The sequence below is a fragment of the Lonchura striata genome, chromosome Z (genome assembly GCF_050655825.1).
Source record: "Lonchura striata isolate lonStrDom1 chromosome Z, ASM5065582v1, whole genome shotgun sequence".
NCBI classification, from domain to species: Eukaryota; Metazoa; Chordata; class Aves; order Passeriformes; family Estrildidae; genus Lonchura; species Lonchura striata.
In genome coordinates this window covers 71,040,348-71,058,273 of record NC_140740.1, presented here as the reverse complement: position 1 = coordinate 71,058,273, position 17,926 = coordinate 71,040,348, and the positions used below count along the sequence as shown (strand labels likewise).

Here is a 17,926-nt window from a genome sequence, read left to right as displayed (position 1 = left end):
TTAAAGGAGCTCATATGTGTGATTTTTGGCTCTGATTCAGGGGAGCTGAGCCCAGAAAGCAGCATTATGATCATCTAATCTGAACTCCAGAATCGTAAAAGCCATAGATCCTTCTCTCATAGTATTTGCCTTGAACACATTTTTACATAAATTGCTCCAGCTTTTCTCTCCATGTGTGGCATAGCAACTGTGAGATCTGAAGGGCACATGGTATCCCCTTAGGTAGCACCACAACTCAGTGATTTGTAGTGGTAAACTTGTAAAACACCACCACAGGCTGAATTAGGCACCTGTTAGGGTACTGTACTTAAATCTCTAAAAAAGCCTTGCAGGTTTGAGGTGCTATGTCTTATTTCACTTAGTTTCATTTGCTCCTCACTATTATAAAATGGTCTGAAGAGGAGATGAAAACACAGACTGAAGATTTGGGTAGGAGCTGTCTAACCCACATGGAGCAGAGAGCAATGAGGCAGTGCTGGCCATGTGAATCAGACACAGCCTTTCGCACAAACTTTACAAAAACTCTAGGATTTCTGAGCTCATTCCCATCCCAAAATTAAGAGGATCTTCTGGATTATCTCATCTGTTTCCCCTTTTTGTGCTAATGGAGGGTACCAACGTCACATCAGTCTCTGCTGGGCTACACGATCACTATCCTGCCTACCCTCAGCCATCCCTGTAATAGCCCAGGTAATTGTGCCACTGTTTGCTATTCCTTGGGCTGGGGAACTTTTCTTTGGATGAAAGGTGAAAAATGTCTTTCAGATATCTAAGGCAGGCCTCATGTTAGCACATCTTAGTGTTGTCAGAAAAGCAATATGGCCAAGAGCTATGTAATGTGAGTGATGTGAAATAACATCAGAAGCGAATTTAAAACAAACAATAGAGACAGAGCCTGATGAAATATTATTTGTAGGAAAAGGCAAGGTTTTGAAGTTTACGAAGTATCCATGGATATATTTTTAGTTCAAGTCCTTGAATGTTACTTAACAATTATTATTTCAGAAAATTGGTATGTGTTGAATGATAGCTCTTAGCATATTGCATCATGCAACATTTTATTAATATAATAACTGACTTTTCTATTAACTTTTTTCCTGAATTTGAGAACACTGAAAATTACTCAGTTTGTGTCTGTTCCCAAAGTAGATCTCCAAGTCTTCCCTTCTCCTTTCCATTCTTCTCTGTATTGTGTATGGTTTCCCACAGCTGAAAATACAAGATACAAAAAGCAGATGATTGGCCTCTTCATTTTCAAAGCACACTGAACTTGTGTTCTGGGCAACTTTTTTTTTTTTTTTTTTAATTACAAAGATTTTAAACACATGAAAGAATGCATGTTGCACCTTTTATCTAAGGACAACTTGGTGTGTATATTAGTTTTAGGTCTTTGCTGGCACTCTACAGGCACACTGAAATACTGCAAACCATGTCATTCATTGTAGATAATAAAAGCAGGGCCTGTGCATCACACAGTGAGAGGTAAATAGATATAGATATATAGATATAGATATAGATAGATATATATATAGGTGTATATAGATATACATACATTGATATTTGTGTATTTATATATAGGCAGCACAGTTGTAGCACTTTGTAATTACATTCCCTGTGTTTACTGGCGGCAGATCCTGAAGAACAAACCTGTTCTTACACCGTGTGAACAGAGCAGCCACCAGCAAGGGCAGGTGCCTCGCTCCCCCCGGGGCAGTGCCAATTTTCCAAGCCCGTGCGACCCCCAGGCCGCCGGCGGTCCCCACGACCCGCCCGTCCCACCGCCCCTTCCGACCTCGCCGAGACACGTGGGCGACAGCAGCAAGTCACCTTCTAGTGATGTACTGCAAATCGTCGGGCAGGCGGCTGGTCACCTCCAGGCCGGCGTCCAGCTTCTCCTTGTTGGCTTTGGTCCGTCTCTTGATCTTCACGAGGAGGTCGGGCCGGCCGTAGCGGAAATGCGGGTTCCAGAAGTGGTGCAGGGGCCCGTCAGCGTATCTGGTGTCGCCCTCGGCCGTGGCCGGCCTCGGCCTGGCCCCGGGCGCGCTGCCGGCCGGGCTCACCATCAGCTTGTGGAACCCGTACAGGTTGAGCTGGCGCACGATGCTGCCGAAGTTCCTGGTTTTGAACAGCTCCTCCTCGCCGGCGGCGCCGGGCCCCACGCCCAGCAGCTCCTGCTCGAAGAGCCCCTGGTCGATGAACAGCCCTTCGCCGCGGGCGTCCCAGCGCACCGAGTGGACGCCGGGGCTGTTGACCAGCAGCCACAGCTTCATGGGAAAGGTGCGGGGCCAGAGGGCGGCGGAGGAAGGGCGGAAACCAGGCGGCAGCGGCGGCTTCGCCATCGCGCCGGGCGGAACTGTCACCGCACGCGGCGGCGTGCGCCCAACGCCCCGCCGCCGCCAACGCCCGCCGCGCGAGGGCGCCGCCCCGCCGGGCCCGGCACGCGCCCGGCGCGCGAGGCGCGGCTCGGGCCGCCGCCAGCCCGGCCCCGCGGGGCCCGCGCGCCGCGCCAGCGCCGCCCGGCCCCGCTGCCCTCAGCGCGCCGCACTGACCCCGCACTGACCCCGCACAGACCCCGCACTGACCCCGCTCCCTCAGCGCCCCGCACTGACCCCGCACTGACCCCGCACTGACCCCGCTGCCCTCAGCGCGCCGCACTGACCCCGCACTGACCCCGCACTGACCCCGCACTGACCCCGCTCCCTCAGCGCCCCGCACTGACCCCGCACTGACCCCACACTGACCCCGCTGCCCTCAGCGCGCCGCACTGACCCCGCACTGACCCCGCTCCCTCAGCGCCCCGCACTGACCCCGCACTGACCCCGCACTGACCCCGCTGCCCTCAGCGCACCGCACTGACCCCGCACTGACCCCGCACTGACCCCGCACTGACCCCGCACTGACCCCGCTGCCCTCAGAGCCCCGCACTGACCCCGCACTGACCCCGTACTGACCCCGCTGCCCTCAGCGCGCCGCACTGACCCCGCACTGACCCCGCACTGACCCCGCTCCCTCAGCGCCCCGCACAGACCCCGCACTGACCCCGCACTGACCCCGCTGCCCTCAGCGCCCCGCACTGACCCCGCACTGACCCCGCTCCCTCAGCGCCCCGCACTGACCCCGCACTGACCCCGCTGCCCTCAGCGCCCCGCACTGACCCCGCACTGACCCCACACTGACCCCGCTGCCCTCAGCGCGCCGCACTGACCCCGCACTGACCCCGCACTGACCCCGCACTGACCCCGCTGCCCTCAGAGCCCTGCACTGACCCCGCACTGACCCCGCTGCCCTCAGCGCACCGCACTGACCCCGCACTGACCCCGCACTGACCCCGCACTGACCCCGCACTGACCCCGCTGCCCTCAGAGCCCCGCACTGACCCCGCACTGACCCCGTACTGACCCCGCTGCCCTCAGCGCGCCGCACTGACCCCGCACTGACCCCGCACTGACCCCGCTCCCTCAGCGCCCCGCACAGACCCCGCACTGACCCCGCACTGACCCCGCTGCCCTCAGCGCCCCGCACTGACCCCGCACTGACCCCGCTCCCTCAGCGCCCCGCACTGACCCCGCACTGACCCCGCTGCCCTCAGCGCCCCGCACTGACCCCGCACTGACCCCACACTGACCCCGCTGCCCTCAGCGCACCGCACTGACCCCGCACTGACCCCGCACTGACCCCGCACTGACCCCGCTGCCCTCAGCGCCCCGCACTGACCCCGCACTGACCCCCCACTGACCCCGCTGCCCTCAGAGCCCCGCACTGACCCCGCACTGACCCCACACTGACCCCGCTGCCCTCAGCGCGCCGCACTGACCCCGCACTGACCCCACACTGACCCCGCTCCCTCAGCGCGCCGCACTGACCCCGCACTGACCCCGCTGCCCTCGGCGCCCCGCACAGACCCCGCACAGACCCCGCACTGACCCCGCTGCCCTCGGCGCCACAGAGAGGCCGGGTGGAAGACAGCTCCCTAGCACTGTGATTTCACTATTAGAATGCAGGCATTACTTTATTTCACCTCTGGGTGCAGGGTGGACCACTCCTCCGAACATATGCCAGCAGCACCGTTTCAGAATTCTTGTCCCGCTTATTTACATGCACAAATCTGCACACATTATAGCTTAGGCATGTGTATACAATTTGGGGAACAGTCTCAAGAAGGTCTCTGGTGGTTATTTGGGGAATGGTCCCTACCTTACTTTATCCTTTTGTGGCCACAAGTTCACCTGAGGACATGACTTATGAATTGGCTCACAGTCTGATGTCTTGGTTGAGCAACTTCTTTCTTTGGTAAGAAAACTTTTCTTATGGTTTATAAAACTTACAAACAATGGGTCTCAGTTTCTTGTCACAACAGAGATACTGCAAAGCATGTGCTTTTGGAGTATTTGTCATCAGTTTCCTCACGTCCCCTCAGTGTCCCCAGCCCACACCCTCATGTCCTCAGTCCTCTGCCCCTGCCATCCCTCAGCCCTCCAGCCTCTGCATCCCCCTCAGCTACCACGACCCCTCATCCACACCACTTCCCCTCAGCCCCTCAGCCTCCTGTCCCTTCAGTGGCTCCCCAGCTCCTTCAGACCTGACATCCCTGAGGATGACAGTGCTGGTGCCACCAGCAGCTCCCATTGCTCCTGTGAGTGATCTGGCCGAGCGGGTACTGCAGGGTGGATGCAGGGCTGGGCAGGAAGGGGTTCAGGGGACATGAAAAACAGCCCTGGTGCTGGTGAGAGGGCATCCCTGCCTGGCCATGGGCATGACAGACTGGCTGTGCTCACTCCGGAGACACGCTGGGCACTGCCTGGATCAGTGCTAGCACAGACCATCAACCACTCCTTCAACCACCTATGCCACGTGCATCAGAGCATCACCTCTATTTTGGGAACCCATAATGAGCAGAGCAGGTCAGTGACTGCAAATCTTCAGTAAAAAAATAATGAGGAATGTTTCATGGCAGAACAAAGGGAATAGGAGTGACATAGACACCCTAAAATGGGGCAAGGGACTTTTGCAAAAGCATCAGAGATACTTATGCTCTTGACTCAGAATGTGAAAGGGAAGTGGTGAAACTTAAACCAGAAGGTGGGTGCAATGTCCTGGGCACAGTTTCATTAATTAAATGGAACACAGTTGCTGGAATGTGATATGGGTGTGACTAATTGCCCCTGTTCAACGTGGTAACTACTTGCTAGGTGCTGAATATTTATCAAAAACTACTCAGGACCCACAATCACAAAATGCTGAAGAAAAGCTCATAGACCCACATTTTAATGCAACTGCTGTGTGTTGATAATGAGAATTTGTTTTTATGCCTTGATCCTTTGGAAGGTCCTTAAATGGTTTTCTTTTGTAGTTGTTTTTTGGGGATTTTTTGCATGCATGCATGCTGACTATAGCATCCTGACCAATGCTTCTTCTATAATATAGGGTATGAAGGAGACTGATTTTCAGTCAGCAGTACATCAGGGAGGGATAGCTCAGCCGTTATTTGTCAAAAGAGAAACAGTCTTTTTTAATATATGGGCAATCTCTGGCTAAAATTCAATAGAACCAGATTATCTAGCCAAGAAGCTATTGAAGAGTAAAGGGATTAATCCTTTGGTGCAGTATTGTATAGACTTTGGGATCACTGTCATTGCAAATTGCTTTTCCAGCAAAAGATGCCTATGTGCAAAATAGCATGAGTGATGGCAATAGCACTCCCTCTGTCACTTGCAAATATTGTGGTTTTCTGCTCCATTTAACCTTAGCTATGGATACTTGCGCTGGCTGTGTGATTAAAGCTTACAGAAAAATACTTCCGAAACAGTCTGCCTGGGCCAGCACTTTTGCTCTTGCCCTGAAAAAATGTTCTCTGGATTCACAGCTGGAAAATCAGACAAACATGAAAAAATATTACTGACTGCTGACTTTGGTCAAGGCTGCAGCCAGAGAGATAGAGGGTGGAAGCTGAATAAACTCAGCCAAAACTCACTCAAAGGGCCAACTGTGTATGATGATTTGGTCTGCACATGTGGAGCAGGAAGCACAGTGGTTCTGCAGCTGGCAGAAGTGGAGCAGCAGCCAAGATTAGCTTTGGCAATTAAATTTTAGTATAAGTAGTTGCTCTTAGGTTACAAAGCAGGTGGTCTGGTGCTGGGCCAGCAGATCTACAGCTTTGCTGTCCCCCACTAAGCCACATCACATAGCTGCTTGCAATTCACTGTCCAGCCAGACATCTCTGTGAAGTTCATCAGAGAGAGGGGTTCAACTTGTTTTGTAAGAAACAGGCCCAACAAATTGTCAGAGGTCACAAAACACTATTTTGTCATGCTGGAGTTCTCACATATGAGGGGTGTTTTATCTTTAGCAAAATACCCAAAATAAGTGAACCAAGCAAGCTCAGTCTGCTCAGGCACAAGTTCATATTTTCAAAGGCACTGAAGCATCCAATGCAATAGTCTGAAAGCCATGTCTGAGACTTTTTATAGTGCCTAATCAAAAATCCATGATCTGCAAACTGTCTCAAACAAATTGCTGTTTACTCAGGCAAAAGCTTAAAAACTGATTGCACATTCCTGTGGTATAGCTATATTCAGATTTACTTGTGTTGGTCATTTATCACCTCAACTAAAGCTGCAGAATCAGAACAGATGCCTGGAATTCTAAAGTCAGATTAACTTTATTTATACTGTATTTCACAGCCTTTCAATAGTTCTTTCTTCCCATGTGCCCTGCTGCCTTTTCTTTGTCATTTCACAAGCAAAATCAGAGTCACTGGTCTAGTGGCCGAAGGGTCCTAAAAGCAACCTTCTTATTATAATGAATAGTAAGTCATAGCTGTGCCATTCCTCAGTTTCTTCTATGAGACAGGGGTGATGGCATTTTCTTATTAATTAATGCAGTTGAGTATAGGGAGAGGTGGAAATACTCAGATGTTACAAGACTTCCCAAGAATATTTTCTTGCTGCCATATCAGACAGAGTTTGCATTTCAGGATTCTTCAAAACTCTGAAAATCCCTTACTTCCAGGAAGAACTTCCACTGTGAAAATCTTTGTGGATAGCCACATTTGCTCTAGATGAGATAAAACCTCATAATGATATGGTATCAACAAACTTTAAGAGGTCATGTTAATGCCTGGCGGAATCTAGAGGATACCTGGATAAGGCTTTGATCTAACTTCCATCAAGGACTGCAAGATGTGGTTACTCACAAGCTTTGCAAAGAAATTGTTCTTGGCACAGTTAGTCCAAGCTACACTCAGAGCACATGTGAGAGCTGCATGCCCATCCTGCTGCTCTGCCTGTGCTGCTCCCACATCTCTTCTGACCTCTGCTCAGCCTTATCAGATCCAAATTCCCCCAGGCCACTGCCTTCTGGAAACAAAAGGACATGTTCATCTGGACAGGAAATACTGGTATAAAATTGATTATGACAATAGGGAAAGCAAGAGTGCAGGCCAACACCTCTCCAACACCTTTGTCATTCTCTCTTTGTCCTGCTCAGGTCAGTGCCTGTAGTAAGGACATCAAAGAACAGTAACAAAGCCAAGGTGATGCCAGAGGTGCAATGGGATGCTCCCAAAGCACCTCTGCCAGACTTGCAGGCCTCTGCCAGGCAATGCAAGCTCTGGACATCTAAGAACAAGTGACAGGGATTCCCAAAAGCAAAGGCACCCTTGAAGCTTTCAGTGTTCCTGAATTACTTAAGATGAATACAAAACAGGTATTTGTCAGTCTAGACTGCTATTTGCCTAGAGAAATTAAACCCTCCTGAGATGTCAGCACTGACATCTTACTGTTTTTGCATTTTTAGAGACTTTCTTGTTTTGAGCAATTAAACACCAGTACTTTCATACTGTTCTTCCTATGCTTCTTTATGACTAGCCTCAGTACTCCTAAACGTGTGAGCAACTGAGATACCATATTCACTGTCATTTCAGCACTGACACAGTCCTGCTGCCTGTGATGAACGAGAGGGTGAGAGCCCAGGCAAGCCCTGCCTTTGATGCAGATTTTTCAGAGCGGCTGTTTGAGGTGGTCTGTGCCACAGATTGCTCTCACTCACAAGTTCTTAATAATAGTTGATTAGGTCTATTACAAGATGAATTATTTATTGAATAAACAAAATTAACAGACATAAGACTTTAAACAGACTACTCACTACACGGGAGTAAAACAAAAGGAACTACTAGTAGATAAAATACTGTGCATGACAAAGGTACCTATATTTACAGCTAGCAAATAAATAGTATGGATTAAGATTCAATGTAACTTACCACCAAATTGCTGTTGGAGTACACATAGAATTCTTTCTCTCAGTTCCTAGGAAAGTATCCAGCAAATTTGCATCCAAAGCCTCCTTGAGAACTCCCACACGTTTCCAGGGTGTGTGTAGGAGGTTTCTGCCTCCATGAAAGTTTGTGTAACTTTTATAATTTGTAAAGTAGTGTCTCTCAGTCAGCAATTTCCAGCTTATCTCCCCATATCTGTTCTCACGATCAGGTGTTTATTGGGAGTTCTACCCCTGATGCCACAGAGAGAAATAACTAGCAAGTGACTTACAAGTCAGAGGGCTGGCCTGAGTTATCTCATCAGGTCATGTCCAGAGGAGCATGCGGAGAATGTCCAGAGATACTGCACAACCTGATCCACAGAGCAGATAAGCTCTTCTGTGGTAGGGGGATGCCCTGCCACAGTGCCATCTCCTTGGTTTCTTATAAATTCTCTCTCAAACTGCACCTCAGTGCATGCTCTGTTCTTCATCAATACTGCTTTTCTTCAAAACCTGCAAGTGTCCATAGTTTTCCACAGGCAGTTAAAAAAATCTCCAAATAATCAGACTGAAGTTTCATACTAAAGTGGTACCGTCAGGCCCACTTTGAGAGTAAAGCAAGCAAACCTTGTATATATTCCCTGGTAGGTCATAAGGCAAATGTCTGTGATAAGGGGTAGTCATTTACCTGAAAGACAGTTTTGGAAGAACTAGAAATAGCCCAAAAACCTCAAGTATCTGATGCTTGAATAGAAAAGAAGCAAGTAGAATTGCACCTAGTTGCTTTGGTGAGCAGTATCTGTTTTTAAAAGCTATTTTTTTTCAAGCCACAATAAGATAAGAGACCAATCAATGGGTTGATTCCTGGTACTTTTTCCACTGGGAGCATCTGATTCATTGTACAGTTAGCAGTGCTTCATTGAGCACCAGAAAATACATTTCTGAAGGCAAAGGAGGGCAGTATCTCCTGTTAAAGATGTAATTTCAGTTATCACCTGTTCAACTGCAAACACTAGAAATGCTTCCTTGGGGTGCTGCAAGAGGGCTATTATCTTTCATTAATCATTATAGTGTGATCTAGAGCAGGATTTTTCCTTTTCTTCTATTTTGAATAACTTTGCCATGCAGTAGTATATTTACTTGCCTTGCTTGCTTCTTGATAAAATGTAGCCCTTTCAATGAATTTTTAATATTGAGAGACCCCTGAAGCTCAGTGTTACCTAGAACTGCTCCAACAGCAGCCAGAAGCTAGCACCTCAGCCATTTTATTGTATTCAGTTATAACTCCTGCAAAACCTCATACAGCTATTTGAAAATTGATTTTACTCTGTTCCTGTCTACTCGACATTTAATGAGTCAGTGCACCTCCTTCTTTATACAAAAAAATCTTGGAGGGCATGAGCCTCGTGTAAAGTTACCTGATGTGCAGAGAGAAGGCCACACTCCTTTTCTAGTTACGGATATATTTATTTTTACTTTATTTTTGCTAATTCTATGTCCACACCCTTCTGAGAATATGATTACATTTCAACTATAGTTTTATGTGAATAAGACTTAAAGAGAATGAGCTACCATAAAAAAGCAGGAAAAAGTTGTGATGATACATGACTTCTGATCCTTTAGATTTCAACCATAAAACAAGACTGAAATTATCAGATCATCATAACCTCAGGTCAGATCATTTGCTTTCCAGATATCTGTATTAAAGAGCTGCAATTTGCTTTTGACACAAAATTACCTAATCCTATAAATACATGCAAGTTTAATGCCCCCATGCACCTTCCAGGTATATGGAAACTAAAGTAAAGGGAAATAAGTCACAGCAGAAAAATTATTAGTATACATTTTTTATAGGATCAGGATTTGTGCCTGACTCATTCAAAATTATAAAGCTCAGAGAGGCAACTCCCAAGGAAGATGTGAAGGATCTTAAAGAAGCACAAGTAATATTATAAATATGTGATAAGATACAGCAGACTTTCCCCGGGGCTTTCACTAATTTACTAATTATTACAAAATTAATGGCCTTCCATAAAAGAAGATACCAACAATCTAAAAAAGACAGTCTTTCTTGCATATGTAATGCCCAAATTTTACTCCCTGTCTTGACCTAACACATATAAGGACCAAACCACAAATTTATTACAGATTTCCTAACAGTTTTTCAACTGTAAAGAGATAGAGAGAGACTAGTCTGCCACCCTCACAGTTTTTAGGTCTGTCATTTACAGCTAACAAGACTACTGCAGATACTGTTACACGGAAAGGGGAAATAAAAAAAAAATCAGGATTTCAAAAGAGACTGCTCACTTTTCAAAACAAAAATAAGGACTACTCTTCCAGTTTCATCTAAACCATCCTATCCATGTCCTTCAAATAAAAAGAATTTGCAAAAGCAGCTTACCTAGGCATTGGTGAGTTTATTCTGTATATAACTAGAGAGAAAAATGACATTATCTTTTAGGCTGTTGCTGCATTTTGTCAAAATATCTGCTAAATCAAAAAAACACTGCTTTTTCCCCGCCTCCCCTCCCTCACTCCAAACTACTAGTAACAGCTAATAACCCTTTCCTAATACCTTTCAAAGGTATTAGGTATTTTGTTTCCTAGTAACCTCAGGCAAAACAAATAATGAGTGAAGAACCAGTGTAATAGGCTTTTGTCCAGAACTTGCACTTTAATGCAGAAATACATGGGTTCTACAGCTGTTAGCTGTTAGTTCTTCTTTTCAGTTTCAAAAGATCTGAAAAGAACTAACAGCTAACAGCTGTTAGAATTATTAAAATTGCTATGACTGAGCACAATGTTATCTACTGCTGCTAGGTACAGCAAAGCTGGATGTGTTTTTCACTTTAGAAGCTTAAATCCTGTCTGTATTTATATCCTTGATACTTGTAAGGGACAAAAAAAAAAATATACAGTAATAAATCAACAGAAGAAACCAAAACCACTACAAGATTCCAAGGATTCTATGCGTGTAAATGTATTCAACAAAGCTTATTTTGTCAGATAAGGTGGAAAAAAATACTTCAGACAAACTGCAGCTAATGGTCTTTCAGAGCAATTAAGCAACAGTAAAACTGAATTAGAGCTGCTATGCCAAAACCTGAACCTTTAAATAACTTCACTGGTCTCAGCTTAAGATCATGAAGACCTGTTTACATGCCAGTTTACACAGGATAGGGAATCCAAGAGGCCTATCAACTCCGGAGAAGCCACAACACTACTATATTTGCCATCTTAGGACTCTCCATCTGCTCTTATGCTTCCTTAGATCAAAGTAGGTTGCACCCCTGGATTTTCTCTTGGTCTCCTGGGAACACTCCCTGGACAACAATTTTCTACTTTCTTCTGAGAAGTTCTCACTATTTTTACCAGAACTTTTGCAATTCTGTTATGATCATTCCATAAACCAGCTATCAATTACATTTTTTGTATCACACCCCAAAGCAATGCACTGTGTCAAACCACAGGATTTCGTATGTTCAGCACCCATTAAAATATTTTGACTGAAGGTCAGAGCCCTCTTAGCAGCACCTGGCTACCTTTCAAGAGTTGTTTTGCAGATTAAATTTTCATTTCTAAATCAGTGGTGATGAACTGTCCCAGGTAGTAATTCAGGCCAAGTCATCCTGTATCTTATTGACAATGCCTCTCCTCCACAAGAGGCCTCAAGAGGCACGAGAGTCTGAAGCTCTCATTGGGTTCACAGCTCACCAGAATCCACTGTCTTCCTGATGGATGCTCCTCTCAAACCACTGCAGCTCCAGCTCACAGCTGGTCCCTCTACACCACACAGAAGTACACTCACCTGCTGCCTGAGGCACCTGTACTTGAGAATGTTGAGTGTTTCTTCTTTCTCCACATATATGAATACTGGATTGTGGAGATTCTTGCTGTCTACTGTCCCACACCTGAAACAAGTCCATTGTCTGATAAAGCATAATGACACCTTTTCCCTTGTTTTAATATCTTGTATTTATTTGTCAGTTTTTGCAGGAGCCAGTTATTCCACTTAAGGAGAAATTCTATTGCTTCAGGGTTCCTTTCTGGGTAGCAGAGTGGTTGTATTTGTATCCCTTGACTTTAGACCCTGATTTGCCCCAGCATGCATCCACATGAAGGGTACATGTTTAAAGCCTGAGCTGGTGGAATTCTTAGAAAAAACTGCAAGCAAGGAGCACAAAGTCCAGCAGCCAATCAGCCACAGTATAACTCACTCACTTGTTAGACTTTAAAATCACTCTGAGTACCAGTAATAAATTGTATACTGTACATTAGGCTATGCAATGTAGTCTACATGCCTAGTTAGCTCTATACTTAATTACTATTATTACATTACAGACAATAACATAAAATAATCAGACAAATGCAGTAGTGCTATGTGAAGTATAAAAACTACAGATAAACTGAGTGCTGTAACAACATCCAGTTCTGGTGGATCTGAACTTGGTTTAATTTTTGACCAGTGTGACCAGGAGTATTGTATCACTTGAAAATACACATAAAAAGTGTGTGCTTTAATCTCTACAAAAATATTTTCCAAAAAAGATTTTCTTATTGGTAAAGAAAGAAGGTAGTTTTGAAAGCCAGATTTTTTTTGTTTGTTTGTTTTGTTGTTTGTTTTTGTTACTTAAATGACAAAATCATTTAGGTTTTTGAGCTTTAAGATCATTGAGTCCAACTATTAATTTTTTTCCAGACTTAGCCAATATGTAGTTTGGGCATATATATTTAGGTAGGAAGTTTGAAAGTAAAGTCATTTTCATCATTTCAATTTGAAGCAGGGAGTGGGGAAAATAGTAAAGATTTCAAATTATGTCAATTCCTTTTATTGCCTAAATAACATAGATATAACATACTTAGTGTGTTTTTCTAGCACTAGTATCTGCTTATTAGAATGATCTTACTAATATTTGTATTTTCTCACCTACTACTACATTAGCAGTACTAATTATAGGCTGTACCATCTTGCAGACTTCTCTTACCTAACACACAAAGTATTGAAGCATCCAGTTGCTGAACTACCAGATACCATTGAGAAGTTTTATATTACCCATAGGGTCTGAGAGGGCATAACTTGATCTTGTTATGAAAGGAAAAGAAAAAAGACAGCCTGCACCTCAAAACAGGTTTGCAATATTCCTCTCTTTTAACAACAATGACACACCGATGCACCCTCACCCAAAACTTTGAAATGTGGTTTTATTAAACTAAAGCTCTGTGTTGTTGGATGCAAAAACCTCAATATGCCCACACTATAGCATCAAAGTTTTAGTTGTATCCTATATTTATTAATATTTTCAAAAAATCCCCAAACCAAGAAATTATTAACTTTGAATTCCTCTCTGCTTCCAGCAGGTCTTTGACATGCCAGAATGTGTATAAAGGGAAACAGTAAGAGAATGGTAACTACAGATCAGTCTTCTAAGTAACATGATGCAAGTCAGAAGCCCATATCAGCTGTGATTAGTGGTCAGTTTATGTCACTTGTGCTTTTTTAAATGACATGTTAGAAAACCCAAGTCCATATGCCAGTACTAATATTGATTCATTTACATTACTGACCAAAAACCAAGCACAACTGTAAAACATATATTCCATCAATCCTTGTAGAAGTTACTGAGATCCATTTTGAAAAACCAAAGCCACAACAAGCACTGCATGTCTAGAACAGCTCCAGATTGGCCTCATTCATCCATATCATTAACTACTTTCTGTACATACACCAGTTTCAGGTGGGTTCTTTTTTCACCATTTTCCCCCATCTATATTCAAGCAGTTGGTTTTATTTTAAAATTTCAGCTGTGCTATTACCCTGTAAAGATACGAATTTAAAAGAAAGATTGCTTTCAAGAAAGTCAGTAAAGGTGTCCATCCACACATCACTTCTGCATCTTAAGCCAACTTACCTACAAACTGCAGAGCCAGAAAGAATTATTTCAGGGCTAAGCAGTACCGTTCTGGACCAATTTGGACTTTCCCAGCAGCACAGTGCATCCCAAGACACTGCTGTACTCTGCAGCCGTCTCAGCACGGCAGTCCAACCAGCAACAGCAGCAGAAAAACAAACGTAGGTATGTTAAAACAACTACAGACTGGCTTCTATTACTTCTTTCCCCTTCTAGCTGGTTATTTTCTCTCTCCCATTTGGCTTCATAGCAAGAAAAGACCCTGTGCTTCAGGTAAGGGGGAGATACCTCTTCTGACCATCCCTGTCTTAAGTTACAAACTCAAGAAGACGGAGAAGAAATTACCCTGACACACCAGTGTGTACCTTTCCCCGACGGAGCAGCTTCCTACAGCCGAGAAGCGCTGCCCCGCTGCTGGTCTCGTCGGCAGCCGGGACAACTCCCCGCGGCGTCGCACTCCCAGCGGCTGCCGGCCCCTCCGCTCGAGTGCCTGCTGGATCTTCACCGGGAGCACCGACGTTCGCAGCCCAGGAAAGCCCCTCGCACAGCCACGAGCTCCAAGCGCTGAAGTGACCCCGACCTGGCCAGGGCTGCCGCTGCCGAGCCCCAGGCCACCGCACCGTAAGAGACGCGAACCCAGCGCCCCCGGCCCAGCTTCGAGGCCACCGCCGGCACTTGAGGAGGGCGAAGGAAGACGGCGGGAGCCTCTCGCATCGCACCGGGGCTGCGCGCAGTGCTGACAGCCCGTGCCCCACAGCACCTCTTCCTGCCGAGCCGTCAGCAAGAAGTGCCCAGGGCGCTTAGGGACCAGCTGCTTCCCGGCGGAGAGGGATGCGGAGCCTACCCTGAGCGGAGACGCGCGGGAGAAAAAGGGTCTTCGGTACCTACCCGAGTGTCACAGTCACGTCCGCACACCCCTCTCTCCAGCTGTAGGAGATTCTGGGCGGGGCTGGCGAACTGAAGTCCCGCCGCAGCTCCTCTCTAGAGCTGTTGGAGCCTGAGGCTGCGGAGGCAGCGCGGCCGTGACCCCGCGCCTCCCCCTCGGCCCCCGTCTGTGCCGCTGCGCCCAGGGGAGGCAGCGAGACACGCGAGGCGAGGAGGCGGTGACACCGTGAGACCCTGCCTGCCTTCGTCCGTGTCTCCCTGCTGAGTGACTATGGCCTTTGGGGACAGCCCAAGGGCCCAAGGCTGAGACTGCAGCCTGAGGTTCGTGGCCATGAAAAGGGAGAAGGTTCGCGAGCTTTCCCCTCCCTGGCGTTTTCCCCTTCGCTTTATTTTCGAGGAGCGTAAGAGTGCAACTGTGATGTCCAGCAGTGGGTGTCGCTGTTTTGCTATAGAAGTTTTTCCTAGATTGTGTGGGGTGTTTTTTTGGAGTTAGGTAGTGCCAGCCCCATTGTGGTAAAAGGAAAAAACAAACAAACCTCGGTTAATTAATTTAGTATGTACGCCTCTGTGCCAAAAATACACTATGAAGGTTAATTAATCAATATTTGAGAAGTGCTCTTGGGTTTAAGTACCATGTGGATTTTAAGTTGGCCTTAGCTCACTGTGTGTGGTTCCTTGGGCTATCCTGTTTGGAAAGGAAGCAGATGTACCACCCTGAATGCATTCAAAAGATTGTGTGGTTGTTCAAAGTGGTGATCTCCAGCTACAAAAAGAATTGTTCATCAGAGAATTGTTCTTCTGAGCTTCTTTAGCCACAAAATGCACACATGTTGTGGCACACATGTTGCTGAACTTCTGTTTGCACTAATGACTGAGAGCATTCATCATAACAATAACCTCTTCATTGTTCTGTGAGGGAATTTGATGTTACCCCTGTATGAAGGAGGAGCAAGGCTGTCTGCATGTGCCATCAAGTGGATAGTGCACTGCACACAGTCAGTGCTTCAGCACTTAGCAGGATTACAAAGACAATTCCACAGCCTCTTAATTAACATCTAGTCCAAATAACAGAGGTTTCTGGGCTGTCAAATTCATTATTGCAGTGAAAGGTTGAATAAATACAGGTAAGGTAACACTGCATTTGTTTCGCACAAAAGGTATCTACAGGTAGCTGAAATACAGGGCAAAGGCCAGCTAAGAGTTGTAGGAATCTAGTGGATAAGCAGGAAAGTAGCATGCAGATAGATTTTACTTCTCCTAGATGTGAGAACCTGATTACACACCAGTAATAAAAAGGAGCAACAGGCAAGATGTTGCTCTGAAAAAGATGGTGGGGTGGCAAGGCTAGTTTGGAGGGGCAAGTTTTTTCACATGTACAAGGAGACAGAAGATTATCTTTTTTTTTACCAGGATGTTTACTGGATGACTACCTCACCTCAGTAGAAGTGCAACACTGACCACCTAGTCCTTGGCAGCTACTCATGTGCGAAAAACGCAAAGTGTCCCATAGAAGAGGCCAACTTCAGACAATGGCTATTGCTAGTTTTACTGCCTCAGCTTGAACTTGCAGCCACGTTCCCAAGTTTAGGCACCACCACTAAACCACTAAACAGCTATATGCCTATGGCTCCAGTACATCGTTTTTAGCTGCAAGAGTGAGTATAAGGTAGCAAGCTTGCTTCCTGAACCAAATATATGTGGTTTTGAGGAAGGAAGGGGGGAATGGGCACTTGTGGGGAAGAGTTCTGAGATAATTTCTGTATTGCAGCCCTTTATCAAAACATACAGTGGGCAAATATGTTTTCTGAAGGCATAAATTAGTCATACCAAATAAGAGGACAATGTGTCTGAAAAAACCCGCCTGTATTCCTAAACAACAGCTAGTAAGAACTTGGAGTACTGAAGACAGGAAATTTTGACCCTTCCTTTTAGCTTTTAATGCGCATGTTGAATTATTAGGTGAATCAACAAAAAACTCAAACAAACAAACAAAAAACAACAACAAAACCCCAGACAAACAAACAAAAAAAAACAAACCCAAGTGATGATCAATTTATATTCTGCTTTTGTAATTTCTGATGATTTTTCTCTCCAGATTTCCAGTCTCTTTAAACTATGGTCTTTATTTCCTCAGGAATGTGAGGAAATGGTGTTTATTTCCTCAGGAATGTGAGGAAATAACTGCAAGGGTTATTGCTCAAACAAGTAACTACCATATCCATCATATGGTGAATTCCATCAAAATTTGACTGTAAACACTCTGCAAGATGTTGCTCATCTGAAACTGTTACCTTGTTGTGAATGCTTTCTTGTGTGGCACCATTTTGGTTTCAAAACTGATATGTAAAATTTAATTCAGGTTTTAATTCAGTTTTGTCTTTCACTGGCCATCAACAAAGTCAGCAGTATCTGTAGTATCAAGTTAATGCTACCAATGAGCTCTTCACTAATGCAATAATTGCTAGATTTTCAGTATCTCTTGCTAAATCAAGTATTTTATACTTAAAACCAAATTTTAGTCTAGAGGGGCAACAATATGTTCTAGTAAAGATTATTGTTGAGCTGCTGCTTTGACATTGAAGCTAGAACAGATCAACCAGCATTTTTTCCACAGGCATACCCTGTGCTGTAACACAGAATTGGGTTTGAATTTCACAGTCTTTCCCAGCTGGACTGTTATCTCTGCAGAGCCCCATTGCTTTTAAAGTCAAGAGCAACAGCAGGTACAATCCTGCTAAGTGGGTTTAAAGGTATCAGATCTGGTGGTATTAAATGAGATCAGTTCATTACCCATCAGGCATCACAACAGGATTTGTCTATAATGGATTACATGTTTGACCACTTTTTTATTTTTAACAAAAAGAAAAATCCACCCA

General features: G+C 45.6%; 2 protein-coding genes across 2 annotated transcripts in view; both read right to left on the bottom strand.

Moving 5' to 3' along the window:
• PUM3 (pumilio RNA binding family member 3) overlaps window positions 1-15,170 on the bottom strand; it is a 62,781-nt gene extending 47,611 nt beyond the window's left edge. The window contains exon 1 of the mRNA XM_085566985.1: window positions 15,054-15,170. The gene's annotated coding sequence lies outside the window, so the exon portion shown is untranslated. The remainder of the gene's footprint in view (window positions 1-15,053) is intronic.
• On the bottom strand, window positions 953-2,380 carry LOC146763881 (heat shock factor protein 5-like). Its single transcript, XM_085566986.1, has 2 exons — window positions 1,828-2,380; window positions 953-1,209 (listed from the first exon to the last, which is right to left on the bottom strand). The coding sequence occupies exons 1-2, from the start codon at window positions 2,337-2,339 to the stop codon at window positions 1,086-1,088; spliced, it is 636 nt and encodes a 211-aa protein (XP_085423112.1). The 5' UTR covers window positions 2,340-2,380; the 3' UTR covers window positions 953-1,085.
• Window positions 15,171-17,926: the final 2,756 nt, after the last annotated feature.